Source organism: Lepisosteus oculatus, chromosome 1 (assembly GCF_040954835.1).
Source record: "Lepisosteus oculatus isolate fLepOcu1 chromosome 1, fLepOcu1.hap2, whole genome shotgun sequence".
NCBI lineage: Eukaryota > Metazoa > Chordata > Actinopteri > Semionotiformes > Lepisosteidae > Lepisosteus > Lepisosteus oculatus.
In genome coordinates this window covers 72,202,711-72,219,925 of record NC_090696.1, presented here as the reverse complement: position 1 = coordinate 72,219,925, position 17,215 = coordinate 72,202,711, and the positions used below count along the sequence as shown (strand labels likewise).

General features: G+C 43.6%; 1 protein-coding gene across 1 annotated transcript; it reads left to right on the top strand.

Moving 5' to 3' along the window:
* Positions 1-1,264: 1,264 nt before the first annotated feature.
* Positions 1,265-17,210, top strand: pkd2 (polycystic kidney disease 2). The gene is made up of 15 exons (XM_069192491.1): positions 1,265-2,578; positions 3,461-3,574; positions 5,987-6,120; positions 6,494-6,744; positions 7,530-7,754; positions 7,977-8,205; positions 8,579-8,749; positions 9,071-9,252; positions 9,652-9,772; positions 10,190-10,288; positions 10,767-10,888; positions 11,346-11,463; positions 12,269-12,432; positions 13,105-13,252; positions 13,912-17,210. Exons 1-15 carry the CDS (start codon positions 2,095-2,097, stop codon positions 14,137-14,139), a joined length of 2,790 nt encoding a protein of 929 aa, XP_069048592.1. The 5' UTR covers positions 1,265-2,094; the 3' UTR covers positions 14,140-17,210.
* The last annotated feature ends 5 nt before the right edge of the window (positions 17,211-17,215 follow it).

The window sequence follows — 17,215 nt, the reverse complement described above, 5'->3', positions numbered from 1 at the left end:
TGTGTTACTGATGAGGTTTCTTTTCAACATATTCCCAACCACACACAATTTGTTAGACATACCTTTACATACAGTTATCAAAGCATACCTGCATCACAGCTTAAACCGTGTGTCCTTGTCTTTCTTGACTCCAATGAGTCCAAAAAGAGTTATAGAAAATACCGTTTAAACTTTCCCGACAGCTCATTGCAAGCATTTTAATTAAGTAAAAGTCAGAGGGACTTGACAGATCAGTGCGTTCATTTCTTAACTGAAGAAAAGAAAAATATGACCCGCTTTCCATTGTTTAGGCATTGTATTAATCGGAAGACTGAGAGAATCTGTTCATTTCTCTTTTTTTTGACAGCTATTATTATTGCAAGAAAATGACATACTGTAGCTGTGGGAGACCGCATCGCCTATCCCTGGCGTCAGCTCTGGAGTAAATCTAGCTCATTGGGAATAGGACAGTGAAGAAGCACTGCATAAATCGTTAAAACGCGCGTTGCATACAATATGCTAGCGCTCAGCCTTTTTCGAGACTTTAAATCGGAGCCATGTTTCCCCTTACGACTATCGGTCGGGAGAGCGTTTCTTCAAACCTGGCCCGTATGTTTTAAACCCTGAAAGCTATTTTTCTTCAAAGCAGAGATTAAGGCCTTAATTACCCTCAAGTTGCGTTTGTGCTAATCGATTTAGCAAAAAAAAAAAAGACCTATAAACCGTTCTGTTTTGTTTTTAATGCCATGTGATCGGGGGTGTTAAGGGTCTGTGCCAGTTTTATTAACAGGGCCCTGGTATCCCATCCCTGGAGAGAACCGGCCTGCAGTAGTGAAGTTGCCTAGCAGCGGAGACAAACATGCATAAATAGTTACGCAATGTACCTCCTTGTTTAAAGAATAAATCGCTGTAATCTGTAAAATCTGCCCATTTAAGAAACTGTGCATTCAGACTACCCAGCTATTGTGCTGTTGGGTAGATTGGACTTCGCAAAAAAAAAAACCTGTTAAACCACTTAATGCTGGAAATACTAGCAGATCTTGTGTTTCCGAAGAATTACGCTCAAGAGCACCTAATAGCATACAGATGTGGTAATAACAAAAAAGGAAAATATTACATTTTTCCCCAAATAAAAAAAAAAACTTTCAAACTCAGACAACAATTACAGAGCTTTCTGACCATGTGATAGTGGGAGGTGAGGTTCGTCCTGGTGTAAGCCCGTTTATTTTGCAAACCCAGGAAGTTGCATGGAAATGACAAAAAAATAAATAAACCATGAATGTCGGAACTGAGCGTTTAATGTACGTAGCACCACGGAGCTCTCCGTTACACAGGATGTAGAGTGTGCACTGCTTGCTAAAGGTGTTAACTTTGCTTTTCCGAAATTAAAGGAGCTGCCGGCCAGCGATGCTGTTACGTCAGGGCGAGTCTGACTGTAACCCGATCCCAGCAAATGGGACGCTGAGATTTTGGGAAGCGAGAACAAGATGGCTGGTTCGGGAGAAGGGATTGTTTTTGTTACCTATTAAAAGTACAAACTGGATGTAGATAAAAAGAGGAAAACGTAATACGTCGGACTTTTCTTTTTTTGGTTTTTATTTGCTGTATAAGAGGACGTAAAACGTGCGCGTAAAATAAAACTCAAGTTATCGCTGAATGAGGATTTGCGGTTAAGTTGCTATTTCGCCTCTCCGTCGTTGCTATGGTTCAACCGATTGGTAAAAAAAAAACCCCACTCAACCTGATTTTGTTGAAGTTTTAAATTACTGCTGCCTATTCGGGCTATTGCGTCCGGCAGAAAAGAAAACCGTCGGAGATAACAGCTGTCATAGCAGGGCTGCCTACGAAAGTGTCGGTGTGGTCTTGGAGAAACGACCCCTCTGCAGCTGAAGAAAACTACAGGAGGCACAAACGTGGAAAGTGTAGTCCAAACTCTCCGGGGTGTTTTTTGTTTTTAATTTAATTGAAATCAAAACGCTGCTCAAGTCAGGGTGCGCGGGGGAGAAAAAAATATAAGTTAAAAAAAAGTTGAAGCGTTTCATTTTTTTAAAAAAAAAAAGTCACCGCGGTTTCATTATAGAGGTTAAATGCGGAGCTGCTGCGCCGGCAGGCAGGATGAGTTCGAGCCGAGTCCGACCCCAGCAGCGGCAGAGCCAGGCGGGCAGGTTCGCGGGCAGCGCCGCCGGTTCCTCCGGCGAGGGCATTGAGATGGAGAGGATTCATCACCACGACCTCGGACTCGGGGGCTCCGTGGGCACGCCCTCGCCTTCCTCCTCCTCCTCTTCCTCCTCCTCCTCCTCCTGCTCCCGGCAGGCGTGGAGCCGGGACAACCCGGGATTCGAGCCCGAGGAGGAGATGCTGGAGGCGGACTGGCCGCCGGCGGGCCCCGGCCGCAGGTCGGTGTCCGCCACCTCCAGCGGCAGCAGCAGCAGCGGTCTGGGAAGCTACAACGGCGGCGGCGGCGGCGGCGGAGGAGGAGGGGGCGGTGGACATCGGATGCAGCGGGGTCTGTACCCGACCCCCACCGTGGAAGTCCTTCAACACCAAGACAGATCCGGTCCCCGGGGCTGTGGGAAACGGATCCTGGAAAAAATAAGAAGTGAGTCCCGCAGAGGGCACTTGTCCAGGGGGGGGATCAGAGAAGCGGTCAGGTTCAGAGCTCCGTTTCACTTGTAACTGTAAGGAGGATCCTTCAAGCCGTCTTGGGAGACTATAAAAATGTTTCTTTTGTGTTGTTGTTGTTGTTGTTGTTGTTGTTGTTGTTGTTGTTGTTGTTGTTGTTGTTGTTGTTGTTGTTGTTGTTGTTGTTGTTGTTGTTGTGAGTCAGGAGATGCCTTGGATTTGTATATTTGGCAGCTGGCTCGGAGGACTGCAGACAGAGTTTACTGTAGTAAAAGGTGGTAGCGCGCATGTTGAAACTATATGCGTGATGTGAAAGCACGTGTTTAACTAGACCGTAAATACACGATTGCTTCAACCTGCCCGCCCCAATTCGTGAGATGAGAAGTGTATCCATTATTTAAGTGGGACATTTAACTTCTAGGACATTTAACTTTCTAGGTTGGTGATAATGTGAAGGATTCAGAAATGTCAGCGACCTCTCAGAGCAGTCTTGTGGGTATTTATGGATATCTCTGCATTCTAATCATTAAAAATAAAGTGCTTTTAGCTTTATATATCCTAGTTCATATATCACAGAGGCAGTGTTATTATCCAGACCCCTTTCTGTATCGATCGTATAGGAATGTAAGGAAAACGTTATTAATACGAAGCGATAGCAGCCACATAAATCCAAATGAGTAAGACGTACAATATGAAATAAGACAAATTTCATCGTTTAAAGTAATGCAGGTTCTCTTAAAATGATAAAATGCCAAATAGAGTGAAAAGTTCCTTATCAAGATTAAGTGAATCTGAATTGATGTGTATATATGCAGTGTATACTGTATAGTAAGGATTTGCGTTTTTGCGTTGATTTTAGTTCTTTGGGGAACACGACTGATGGTGGACAGCAACACCAGCCGAGAGAAGTACCTGAAGAGTGTCCTGCGAGAGCTGGTCACCTATGTCATGTTTCTGGTCATCCTGTGCATTTGTAAGTACACTACTGCCCCCATGGGGTGACAGTCGTGATCAGTGACTTGGCAGGATGTTGCTTTCTAGGACTGGTGACAGGAGTTGATAATACAGTACAGCGTGACAGGAAAGCATTTTCCTACAACAAGTAAAATGGCAGAGGAACACGGGTACACATCCCATGGACAGACAGGTAGTTGTGAAGTTCTAAGTGTGATGGACTGTTTTGGATGAAACCTTTAAGTCATATTTCCAATCATTTAGCTGGATTGTAGGCAGCTGGAAAGGGGTGTCCATTTTTACACATTATCGTCTGTGGGTGTGCACACATGAAGTGCGATGGCTCTGTGGCTAAGGATCTGCGCCTGAGGCTGGAAGGTTGCCGGTTCATATCCCGCAGCCGGCAGAGGAATCCTACTCGGATGGGCCCCTGAGCAAGGCCCTTAACCTCAACTGCATCAGGGGTGTCGTATAAATGGCTGACCCTGCGCTCTGACCCCAAGCTTCTCTCCCTGTCTCTGTGTCTCATGGAGAGCAAGTTGGGGTATGTGAAAACACAAATTCCTAATACAAGAAATTGTATATGGCCAATAAAGTGATCTTAATTAGAGAGCAGCTTGTGTGTTTGAAGACAGATCTGTGTACTGAAGGAAACATTAGAAGATGTTTCTGGCCAGTTTTCACTGCCGGGCATTTACCACTGAATGAGTGATAGAAAGCTGAATTCAATCATGGATAATTCCTTGAATTCATATAGTGCTTTACATCTCAACAGATTCTGCAGTGCTTTACATATACTGTAGGAGAGGACTTCCTTCATCCACAGCTAAAGAGCAGCTTGGTGACATATGGTAGACATTATGTACCAGGTACCTGTTAGCTGCACAGCAGATGATGTTCAAAAGTTTAGAAATTACTTTCAGCAGTTGAGTAAAGTGGGAACTTTGGGAAGAGCTGTTTCTGCAAGCCCAGTGTACCAGGAATCGAAGTTGACCCCTATCCCCTGCTCTGAGGAATAGTGCTATGGGATCTTTAATAGTCCAGACATCTCATTTGACCACTGAACGTTCTTACAGCTCAGTAATTGGTTTAGAAGGAAGAGCACTGGCTACTATTCTTCCAACACCACCTAATGGCAACAGCCTAGTTCTTTAACTGTCTCCTGGTCTGGTACTGACCAGGCCCAGTCTTGCTTTCCTTCTGAGATCTGAAGAGATCAGGGTTGAAGGTGGCAGTGTTGTTTTCGTATGTCCGCATTTTTTTTATCCCTGAACAAGTTCTAGACTCGATAATGTGTTTCTCATTCAGAATGATGTAGGGCAGGATCTGGAAACTGCAAGTAATATTGTTACTAATCCTACGGTATTACTGAACAGCAGGCAAGCACTTTGTGGTCGTAACCTTTAATGTAGAAAACAGCGTTACCAATGTGGTCTTGGTGCTGTTGCAGAAGATATGTCAGCAAGTAAGAGTGCTGCCACTGGTGCCAGGGGTTTTGGGCGGATCGGGAAAGTATTTCCTGACAGACTTGGATGTGTCGTTGGGAGCCAGGGATTTCTTCTACGGAGAGACATTTTTATTCAACATGGTCATATTATCCTGGAAATTCTTTTGCATATTAAAACGCCTCCATTTTTTAGTTTGATGATTTTATGAACAGTGTGTGGCAGCACAGACACGAGATTTAGTCCGTATTTTGCTTTTATTTTCTTCGTCCCATTTATCTCGCCAAAGGAAAAGGCGATTGCATGCCGTTCCTGTTCTTTTAGCAAGAAACAATCCCTGTTCCCTAGTTTAAAATACATTAGAAGGTGATTTTTCAAATGTTTGCCAAAACATTATTTATCGGAGCACACTAAATTCACTGAGCTTGTTAACTGAGTGTCCTGTTTTAGTTATAAAGGTTGGTTCCTCTCAGTTTAACTGAGAGGTTTTCCTAATTGTTTAAACATTAATGAGTTAGTTAACTGGGTCAGTGAATTCTAAATGATGATTAACTTGACTTTTGATATATTTGAGTCACAAGACAAGCAGTAAAAGAAACTGAGAGTTATAATATAGTTTCTTTTGTTTGAGAATTAGTGATTGTTCTTCGGTGTGCTTCAGTGAATACATTTGGGGATAATATATTGTAACGTATTTTTGAAACTTACTTTGGGCAACATAAATTACTCTCATGTATAAGATAAATATATTTTTTTATTATTATTAACATCACTGCTACATTTTAAAGTGGTACAATTTACAGAAACATCTTTCATTGATTGTGTTGACATGTGGATGTGTCTGGTTCTTTAAATTTATAGAGTTTTATTAATAGCAAGGAGCATAAAACAACCTAGAATATTTCCACTATTATCTTTCACTGTTGTGCATAATTTTATTTTACTATTGGAATCTTTTGAGTCACGTTGCTGAACGTATTTTCCAGTGACTTACGGGATGTTGACCTCCAGCTTGTACTACTACACAAAGGCCATGTCCCAGCTGTTCCTGGACACGCCTGTATCAAACACGGAGAAGACAAACTTCAGAAGTTTGGCTAGTATGGATGACTTTTGGAAGGTACACCCTGTTTTTCAGCTTTTGTGGTTTTTGATTTCTGCCTAAAAAGTTTAATGAAGGGTAAAAAAAAGATTGCAATGTTATCTTGTCATCTCTCTCTTTTATTGTGAAGTTTAAAGGCTACTGTATAATTCACCCTAACTCTGCCTGATGTAGTTAGAGTCTCACTAGATGTAGGAAATAGCAAGTACTGTTATCAGTTAGTGCTCAAACGTGTATCACTACGTGTTTTGTTTCTTCCTTTGGTCTCACCAAACGAAAGCTGAAAAGCGTGGCAATTCATGAATTGCAACATTATACGAGTCTTGGAAACGGGGGGAAAAAAAACACCGCGCAGAGCAGACGAAGGAGTTGCCCGTTTCTCTCTTCCTAGTTCGCCGAAGGCCCGCTCCTAGACGGCCTGTACTGGGATGTGTGGTACAACAACAGGACCCTGCCGGAGAACCGGAGCTGGATTTACCACGAGAGCCTGCTGCTCGGGGCCCCTCGGCTCCGGCAGCTGAAGGTGCGCAACGAGTCGTGCGTGGTGCACGAGGATCTGAGGGACACCGTGCAGGACTGCTACGGCGCGTACTCGCCCGGTCACGAGGACACCTCCCCCTTCGGCCTGCTGAACGGAACCGCGTACGTACGAACGCGCCTGGTCTCGCGGCCGCCGCTGGGCCTCGGGGGGGGGGCTCCGAGACCGGCGTTGGCCCTCGCCTTCCCGCGCGTGCCGAGTAGAGCCGCCGCATGCTCGACGTGAGGCGAATAGCGTCCAGTTTATTACTGAGCAGCGAGCATAACGAGAAGAGTATTAACGTCTTCATTCTCTTATTGAAATATGCATGTCACCAATTTAGTTATTTGAGTCATCGGGTCAGTTTCATGTGAAATGGATATTTCAGACCGCTGATATGTTACAGATACTGAAAGTCAAGAGAGCCAGAGGTCTCTAATCCTATCTAACAGCATACAGTTCTATATACAGGGAGTGCTGTGGCTTGAATTAGTATTACATTTTCATTTTTATTTGCAAGTTTCAACTAATCAAGTTCTTATCACTGTTATTTTTCTTGGCAAATGCGTTTATCTTAAGTGATTAACGATTAGCCACTTCATATGCAAATATATACAGCTGGAGCAAAGTGCGTAGAGTCCAACGCCCAAGGGTGCAGTCGCATCACTTGCACCTGAGCATTGAACGCACAGCCCTCTGGTCAGGAATCCAGAGTCCAGACCTCTAGCCCACACCTTCAAGAATAAAAGAAGGTTGGCTGGGGTCAGTTCCCTACAGAGTGCATTAAACACGTTTGGGAAATGCTTCCCTTCTGTCTTGCGCTTCCAGACAAGCTTTGTAGTACACGCCTGCATGTAATTGCTAATTAAGCACAGCCGCGGTACTGTAAGCACATCTGTCCTGGAAACAGCTGGATCTACACCAACGAAGCGGACCTGAATGGAAGCAGTTACTGGGGCCTGATTGCGACCTACAGCGGCGGGGGGTACTACCTGGACCTTTCCCGGACCAGGGCGGAGACGGCCGCACAGATCCAGACTCTGAAAGGCAACCTGTGGCTGGACCGAGGGAGCAGGGCCGTGTTCATCGACTTCTCCGTCTACAACGCCAACGTCAACCTCTTCTGCATCGTCAGGTACACACCAGCCGCGGCCGCGGCTTAGCAGCTGACGCGACGGAAGCGCCGCTGTTCGTGTCGGGTCAACGAAAACCGGCAACTAAAACTCCCGCGGTCCGGGCCACCTCTTGGGAGGAAGGCGGATTTGCGTTGCAGTCTGACGCGTACTGGAAAGCCGCTACACCGCGGCCTCCGTCCGCACTGAGCCGTGATGTTGTTGTTTGTTTCTTGATGTTGTAGGCTGGTTGTGGAGTTCCCCGCCACAGGGGGCGCTGTCACCTCTTGGCAGCTTCAGACCGTGAAGCTCAACCGGTACGTGTCCAACGTGGACTACGCCATAGCAGCCTGCGAGATTGCCTTCTGTCTCTTTGTCCTTTACTATGTGGTGGAGGAAGCCCTGGAAGTCCGCATTCACAAGCTCTATTACTTCAGGAACCTCTGGAACTGCCTGGACATCCTTATCATTGCGGTGAGTGCACGTTCGGTTATTGAAACGTGACCCTGTCACCACTACCTTAAAGGAATAAAACTCCAAAGCACAGGTAGTTAGTATGATATTATTTCTATTTTTCCCCCATTTTTTAATTTCTTACAAGTGTTATTTACACTGTATTTTGAGAAACCTCCGTAGTTTTAGAATGGGATTTGAATTATGATGTTGAAAGATAGTGGGTGTACATACCTGCTGTTTGTTTTGTGTTTTTAATGTTTCCAAGTTCAAATCCATGCGGAGTTCTAAACAAGAGCACGGAAGTTTTAAGTGATTGTTGTGAAGCTTGGAATTTATTCAATTTTGAGTCAGTTTGATTATATGTATATGTGTTTTTCTCTTCTCCTCACAGCTCTCAGTTGCTGCTATAGTTATTAACATCTACCGAACGGTAACAGTGAACAGCCTGCTGAAGAAGCTCTTGGAAATCCAGGATGCTTACCCCAATTTTCAGCCTCTTGCTTACATGCAGGTTCAGTTCAACAACATGGTGGCCATGATTGTTTTTTTCTCCTGGATCAAGGTACTCTTAGTTTTTTTTAAAAAATGGTGTGTATTTAATGTGCTACAGACCTGCTCAGTATTATCTATGTAATAGTGGCTAAATCCATTACACGAGTGCATAACAAGTCTTATTTTTAATTAAACTGCTTTTACTTTGAAGATTTTTTATTGATGAGCTGCAGAATATAATTTTTATACTACAATGCTTAGGTCTCTGAAAAGTTTTCTTGGAAGATACAGGAAAAAAAAAATTTTGGGAATGGAAATTCTGTAACACTTGATACCTTTAGGGACCCTTTTTTTAACGTAAGAAAAATTGTCATCTTCTCTTTTTTTGCAGCTCTTTAAATTCATTAACTTTAATAAGACAATGAGTCAGTTGTCATCCACCATGTCTCGCTGTGCCAAAGATATCATTGGCTTTGCCATCATGTTTCTTATCATATTCCTGGCCTATGCCCAGCTGGCATACCTTGTGTTTGGAACACAGGTGAATGATTTCAGCACATTCCAGGCATGCATGTAAGTAGCGTGTTTATAGTGTGTTTAAATTGTTGCATCGGATGACATACACACGGCCTGCATTCAGAGTTGAGCGGTCAGTGGGGGCAGTTAACTTCCAAATGAATGGCAGGATCAGTACAACATTTAAAAATGTTTCTTTAATCGCATACTGCAAATGGAGATTTTAGTTGGAATATGTGTGTCGTTGTGTCTTTGCTGCTTCTCTGGATGTGAAAATAAACAGAATCCTGAATAGGTTTCTTGATCCCAGTGATCTGTAGTGAACCTGGCCCCTTTCAGTGGTTAAAGGTTCAACTGACACGCGTAATTTTTTCTTAGATGTTCTCTAAAAATTTTCAAAAATACTTTCACCTTTTCCGTGATATCAGGAACTAAATGTTTCTTTTTTTAATGTAGTTTTACACAGTTCCGTATAATTTTGGGCGATTTTAATTTTGCTGAAATTGAAGAAGCAAACAGGATATTGGGACCCATTTACTTCACAACATTTGTGTTCTTTATCTTCTTTATTCTACTGGTAAGCGTTTGATTTTATTTGATTGTTTCTATTTCTTTTTTGTTTACCTGAATGAAAAATATTGAGATTGAAAGGCATGGAATTTCAGTAGTTATGCTGAGTTTTAAGAACATTTTCTCTTTTCCTTCTCTGCGTATCCATGGAGATAAAAACTTCAATTATAGTTATTAAATTACACTTTGTTTTGTGTAGTTTGGATTTTATCCCATTCATTATTGAAAGGTTCCTGGACCTGATCTCCATACAGATATTTTCTGTCAGTTCAGTATATTCTGAATGCTAATTATTCCTTATCATGAAGTTCATGTGTTGTCAACGTCTGTATAAATGTAAGCTCTCCCTTTTTACACCCTTTTTTATTGAGCTCATCAGCCATTTAATTAATAATAGACATGTTTTCTCTTCTTGCTTTCACAGAATATGTTTTTGGCAATTATAAATGACACCTATTCAGAAGTGAAAGCGGACTTGGCTCAGCAGAAATCTGAAATGGAACTCGCTGACCTTATAAAAAAGGTATTGGGACCAAGAGAGAAGAGCACTGGAGATGTGTTCATCACAGGAAGAAAATGTGTTTGTTGCTGATAGGAACTGAGTGTATTGAGTGTAATGGGAAGTTGTTGAGATAACAGTAGAATAAAATAGTTCAAGCGTCAGCGTGCGGAGGCCGCAAAGGAACAAGTAAAGGTTTATTCCATACTGACCAGAGAAGCAAAGAAACACAACGTTTCGGCTGTGGAGCCTTCTTCTTCAGTCACCTGAAGGGGGTCACTTGAAGAAGGTGTGTTTCTTTGCTTCTCTGGTCAGTATGGAATAAAACGTTACTTGTTCCTTTATAAAATAGATAACCATGCACGGGAAAGGGATGTCCTGTAACAGTATGAGAGCTTTCCTGTCTCCCTCAGGCACCAGTTCATTCTACAGATCACACAGGCGATTCTTAGGTGTTGTGAAATGTGAGGGACATACGGCAGATTCCTTTTCCTTTCACTAGGGGTACAATAAGGCCTTGGTTAAACTCAGGCTGAAGAAGACAACGGTGGATGACATTTCGGAGAGCTTGCGTCAGGCCGGAGGGAAGCTGAACTTCGATGAGTTGCGCCAGGATCTGAAAGGGTGACTGTTTTGTGTTTTGGGAATAGTGGTGGTCTTCGCATTATGACAACGATCCTCCATCTCTTCCAATCTATGCAGACAGTCTGTTGGATGCTATATCTTGTCCAGGTGCTGATGTGTCGCAGATGTCATCTTAAGATAGCTAACAAAGTTGTTCAGTGGTAGCCGTTGCTTAAAAGCAAATGCCGTCAGCTTTAATTTCTTATTTGAACTCATAAACAAGGTCCTCTATTTGTAAATCTTTGTTTGAAGTATATACTGTATGAGGAGCACCTGTTACCATTTGCTCTTTATACTCTGTTGAGTATATCTGTGTACATTAAGCTCTTTACATATTGGCTGTTTTAGTGATGCTGTTTGCACAGAGTGTGTGCTGTCTAAGCTTAGGTGTAAGCTGTAGAGTTTTTAATATAAAAAAGACATGTTTAAATTGACTAATTACTGGAATTGTTTTCAGGAAGGGACACACTGATGCAGAGATTGAAGCCATCTTTGCAAAATATGATCAAGATGGTGACCACGAGCTCACAGAACATGAACACCAGCAGATGAGAGATGACTTGGAGAAAGAGAGAGTAATTTGTGTTTTGCAAGTTTTTTTTATGGGTCATTTAGGCATTTATGGGTTTAAGGAATCGAACTGTCAAACGTTAAGTTTGTTTAATTGTGTTTATATTAAATGATATGCGCTTATTATTATTAATAATATTTGTCAAGCATGTACCCATATACAGGGTAACTTACAATATGTGCAAAGTTTACTTTATGGGAAAGTAGAAGGAACAGTTGTGCAGGTAGAGTAAGATGAAAAATCAGTTTTACCCAGAGCAGAGCGTGTTTTGGAAGTGGGAGAATAGAGGGAGCACAGAATATCTGGAAGGAACTGGAGGAAAGAGTGAGAGGGGGTGGTAGGGAGAGACTTCATACAGGCAGAAGCAGAGTGGTTGAGAATGGTAGGCAAAAGGCCAAGCCTATGAATCAAATTAATGAAGCACGATGGAGCCGTTGGAGGGACTTGTGTAATTGAGTACGGGCTGTGCTTCTGCCGGTAATCGCATCAGATTAATAGACATGACTTCATTTTTCATGTTTTTCCATATATTTTGACTCCCACCTAGTGGGTAAGAGGGGATATAAAAATACAGCCTTTCCTGGCAGGTGTCTGCCTTCTGCCTTTCCCATCAGCTGACTTTGAATGTACCCGTGCGCTTGTGAAAGTGACATATCGGGCAGGCTAGGAAAAGGAACAGCGTTTGGGGTACCTTACAGGGTATTGAAGCCCGGGGGCTGACGTGCACTGCGCAGGTGGGGCCGCGGGGAGTGTGAGGAGCTGGGCGGGGAGTGGCTGTGACCAGGCTCCTCTGCCTCGTCCCGATACAGGAGGATCTGGACCTGGACCGGAGCTCCTTCACCAGGCCGGCCAGCGGCCGCAGTTTCCCGCGCAGCCTGGACGACTCGGAAGAGGACGACGACGAGGACAGCGGCCACAGCTCCCGCCGGCGGGGCAGCAGCTCGGGCGGCGTCTCCTACGAGGAGTTCCAGGTGTACGTTGGGCTCGGTTGCCGCCGCCACTGTCTCATGCCGGAACTAGCGGCTACTTCTTGCTCTGCACCTAAAATAGTTCAGTTTCAGGCCTTGACTCCGCCCACTCATCCATTTTTCATGCCCATAGACTCTTATCAGAGTAAACCATGGTTTATCTTTTATCTCCTTTCTATAACTGAGTGCTGTATACCGTCACCGGCGTTAGTTTGGCATTAAGTGAATTAAGCCAAACTTCAGTCCAGTGAGTGAAAGAGATGTCTTTATAGAAATGTAAGATGAGATCACTTTATGGGCCATATACAATTTCTTGTATTAGGAATTTGTCTTCTCGCATACCCCAACTTGCTCTCCATGAGACACACAGATAGGGAGAGCAGCTTGGGGTCAGAGCGCAGGGTCAGCCATTTATACGGCATCCCTGGAGCCGTTGGAGTTAGGGGCCTTGCTTAGGGGCCCAACAGAAGAGGATTCCTCTGCCGGCCGTGGGATACGAGCCAGCAACCTTCCAGCCACAGGCGCAGATCCTGAGACAGAGCCAACACACCACCTGTGCATTGATGTTGAAGTCTAATCTTGGGTCACTCTAGATACACAGTTCCTTCCCAGGAGTTGTCATAGCAGTGTAAACCCTTTTGCAGACTTCTGATTTTCCGATCTGTATGTTTTCCCAGCTTGGTTAGGCGTGTGGACCGTATGGAGCATTCTATTGGGAGCATTGTGTCCAAAATAGATGCCGTGATTGTGAAACTTGAAGCAATGGAGCGAGCTAAGCTGAAGAGGAGGGAAGTCCTTGGCAGGCTTCTGGATGGCGTCATTGAGGTACGTAAAACTTCAAAGGGGAACTGCAGGCCCGATTTCTCAGACTGGTGTTAAATCTCTGTAGCAAAATACAGTATAACTGACAGTATAGAAAATCAAGCACAGAATTGTGGACTTTGTGAAAGTACTTTTGTAAGTTGTCGCAAACCCCTGGTCTGGTTGTGAGCGAGAGTGAGAGTTCCCACGACTTGTGATATGATGTGGCCCTTCCTGCTCCCTAGTCACTGTAATTTCTTGTACTGCGATGTACGGGCAAATAAGTACAGGTTGTGCAGCAGACATTTTCACCGCAGGAATGTTCCAATGTGATCGGCATGCAGAGTTAACAAGGAAGTAGTATTTATCAGCAGAACCGTCTCGAAATAGAAAGCAATATTTGTTTTGGATTGAAAGAGACGCATTCACCAGCCTGCGTCTTTACAATGTCTTAGGCCCACACACGTCACTGGAGGTTTCGTCGCCTCGTTCATTGAGAAAAGAAGCCCTTTAAACATAGACAACTGTTAACAGATGCGTGGACATCGGTGCTTCGCAGAAAGTGCAGGCGTAGGGTTCCAGGTGTTTCCGTCCCAGTAGCTTTGAGGCTGTCCGAGAGGTTACAGGGACCAGCCCCGCTGACGCGCCCCGCGCTTGTGTCCCGCCCCCCCCCCCCCCCGCAGGACGAGCGTCTGGGCAGGGACGGCGACGCTCACCGGGAGCAGATGGAGAGGCTGGTGCGGGAGGAGCTGGAGCGCTGGGAGTGCGACGACGCGGGGTCGCGGGCGAGCCACCGGCTGGGCACCCCGCTGGGCGGGGGCGGGCTGCCCCGCCCGCGCGGCTCGCGGCCCCCGTCCTCCCAGTCCGCCGAGGGCGCGGACGCCGCGGGCCACGCCGGCGGGCACCTGTAAGGGGGGCGCCGCCGCTGCAGAGCCGGACCGCGAGGTGCGACGTTTATTTAAAGTAGGAGGAGGAGCGCGTCGCTTCGTGTCCTTTTTTTATGAAAGTACGGAAAGGTACCGTCTCGAAAGCTTTTCTTTATCGAGGTCCACATGTTTTCCTGATCTTATTGGATATTGTCTGGAAAAAGTAACCTTAAAAAGGTGAATGCAGACCAAGAGTTTTTTTTGGACCAGAGATGAGGGAGATATAAGGAGGAGGTAGAGCAATGTGCTGCACTTATGACTTATCCTACTTATTTGTATTTTTTACAAGTGGTTGTAAAAAGAAGAGGCAGCCACAGTCCAAAGGACTAAGTGGTCCTGAAATCAGTTGGATAATTTGCAGTGAAACTTAAAATATTTGTTCAGCCTACCTTTTCTCAAATATCTTTTTTAAAAAAGTCCCCGAGTTCCCCTAATATTATTAGAACATGTTTCTGCTGAACAAATCACTATTCGAGTATTTCAGAAACCCCCTTCACATAGAGGCATTCAGGCCTTTTGGGAACTGGTAGATAATGGATGTTTGGATCTCATCCAGCCACTTCTTGAAAGACGCCTGGGTATCAGTGTTCACACAGCTGGGTCGATAGGACGCCTTGTGGAGATCTGCCTCATTTTCTCATGTTGAAATGCACTCCCCTACAGTTTCAACCTGCACCTTCTCTTTCATGATTCACTGCTTATCCTGAAGAAGTCCCTAGGATTTGTTTTGTCAGTACTTCTGGGAATTTTTAATATCCTTAAAGGCAATGGCCAAGTTTGAAGCTGGAGGGTTCACAATTTAGCCCTGTTGCCCTCTGTGCTGCACGCATTCTCAAAACGTCAATTGCTCTTTTTCTTTCACCTTGAAGCTGTGTGCCCAGGCGTGTGTCAGCTGGAGAATATGGATGGAACTGAATCACTTGCACTCGTGTTAAGTCTCAGAACTGTAAGGAAAATATCTTCGTACTAGAAACGGTGCTTTGTGCCCTGAATTGCCGCTGTTCTGAGCGTGCCAACGACAGCCTTATGATGAACCCTGCTTTTCACTTACATTCGTTGCATGCGAAAGGTCTTGACACTCAGTGCTGCTGTAAACACAGGTCATTCCAGGTGTCTCTAGTGACTCACCTTTGAGGCTTGTTCTCTAAAGTGGAAGAGGTTCAAGTACTACTTTTGGCTTTATATAAACAAATATTTTTTTTTCTGCACAGTGAAACTCAAGGTAATAATATATAATAAACATACATTATATCCTAGGTGTCATTTAAGCAATTGATCACAGACTCAAACTAGTGGATTACTATCAAAACTTTTGTTTAGAAATTGCTGTGCTTGACATAATCTTCTGTATTGAACTTTGCTTAAAATTGAAACACAAATGCAGTGTAAGTTTCTCATTATGCTTGTTGCTGTTTTTAAAGAAATGCAGTAGGCTGAATGTTCTTCATGGCAGACTGCAAGATGACAGGGGAGAGGTTTAATATTATTGTAAGGAAGAATGTATTTGTGGCTTAAATGTTATCTGTAGTAGAAGGCTTTCGTGGTGATGCATTATCACATTTTAAGTGAAGTGTTTCTAATTGCTCAGTACAAGAGAGAGTTTTGCACACAATGTACAACCAGAGGTGGCAACACCATTTGTCCTGCCGTTGTGGATCGTGCCAACAGCTCTCTCCGAAAGAGAGGCTCTATAATATTACTCAAATTTAAAACCGGGTAGGATTAGTCATGGCGGAGTGCAAAAACTGATGACTGCAATCGATTTGAAGCATGAGAAAAGTTTGCCAATGCGAGGAGGCTGTTTGGCCCATCTAGGTGGTGTAGTTTATAGAGGATCTCATCTATCCATTTGTTGACGGAAGCAGCTTGAAGGTTATCAGCTTCAACAGCGCTGTTGGGCTGTTGCCTCTGTTAAGGTTTAATGTGCATGTACACAGACATGCATCAGTGTTTATAGTAAATAATATATAGTAAAATATATCCTGTTAAAATCATGACTGAACACAATAGCTCAATTAAATGAACTTATAATAAGCGCCTGTGACAGAGGTCATATTATGAGTGTATTAGCCAGGGGAGACTGAAATATTTGGCTCAAGATGCAAGTGGAAAATGAGTTGCAGTGCAGAAGAGGATTTTTTTACTATAAACTTGTGGGCGTCTGACTCAGATCAAGTATGTTACAGTTCCAGAGTGTCTCTTAAAAAGTACAGGTGGTTCAGTTTCATCAGGCATCCTAACTTTGTGCCAGTTCAAATGAAACATGTTGGAGTACGTGCATTGTGGTTCACCAATAACTCAACGTCATACTTCCTTTTTATATCTGTGTTGAAAATTGTAAGGTTGTATATCATGTTCCTGCCATGTGTAATCACTGCATTCTGCGTCTTGAATCCTGTCTCCAAAACAGCTGGAATTGCAATTGTGGAATATGAGCAGCTTTTGTTACCACCCAAGTATACGCAAGTGGGGCTGGTCGTGTGTTACCCTTTGTACCTTTTGTCACTTTTTTTTGGAGAAAGTCATTTCATTTGACTTGAGCTTTGTGAGTAACTGGCCTTTTGCAAATGATATGCCTTTCTCTTTCTTTGTTTGCACACGTGCTCTTAGAGAACTGTTTTATTTAGCTGCCCGGCTAATTATAAAAGTATTCCTTATAGACATATTGTCCATATGCCTGTAATTTTGTAACTTATAACAAACTTCATTTTGAAGTGCATCTAGTTTCATGGGATATCCATGTTTGCTTGACTCATTGTGTACTGTACCAGTCAGTATGGTATTTTGTAGTCTTTTTAAAGAATTTTGTACACTGTAATTATCAAAGATAAAGAATGCTTTTTAAAGTATTATACACTTATGGTGATAACACAATTGTAGTCTCAATTTTTTACTTTGACCTTTTTCTTTGAGTTATATAAAACAGTGTTGTGTTTTACTGGATTTCTATTGGGACATCTTGTAATACAGTATATTGCTTTCTTTTACTAAACTGACAAAGGAACACAGCTTAATGGGATCACTTGAGTTCATAATAAATAATCTTTATCACACAAGGTTC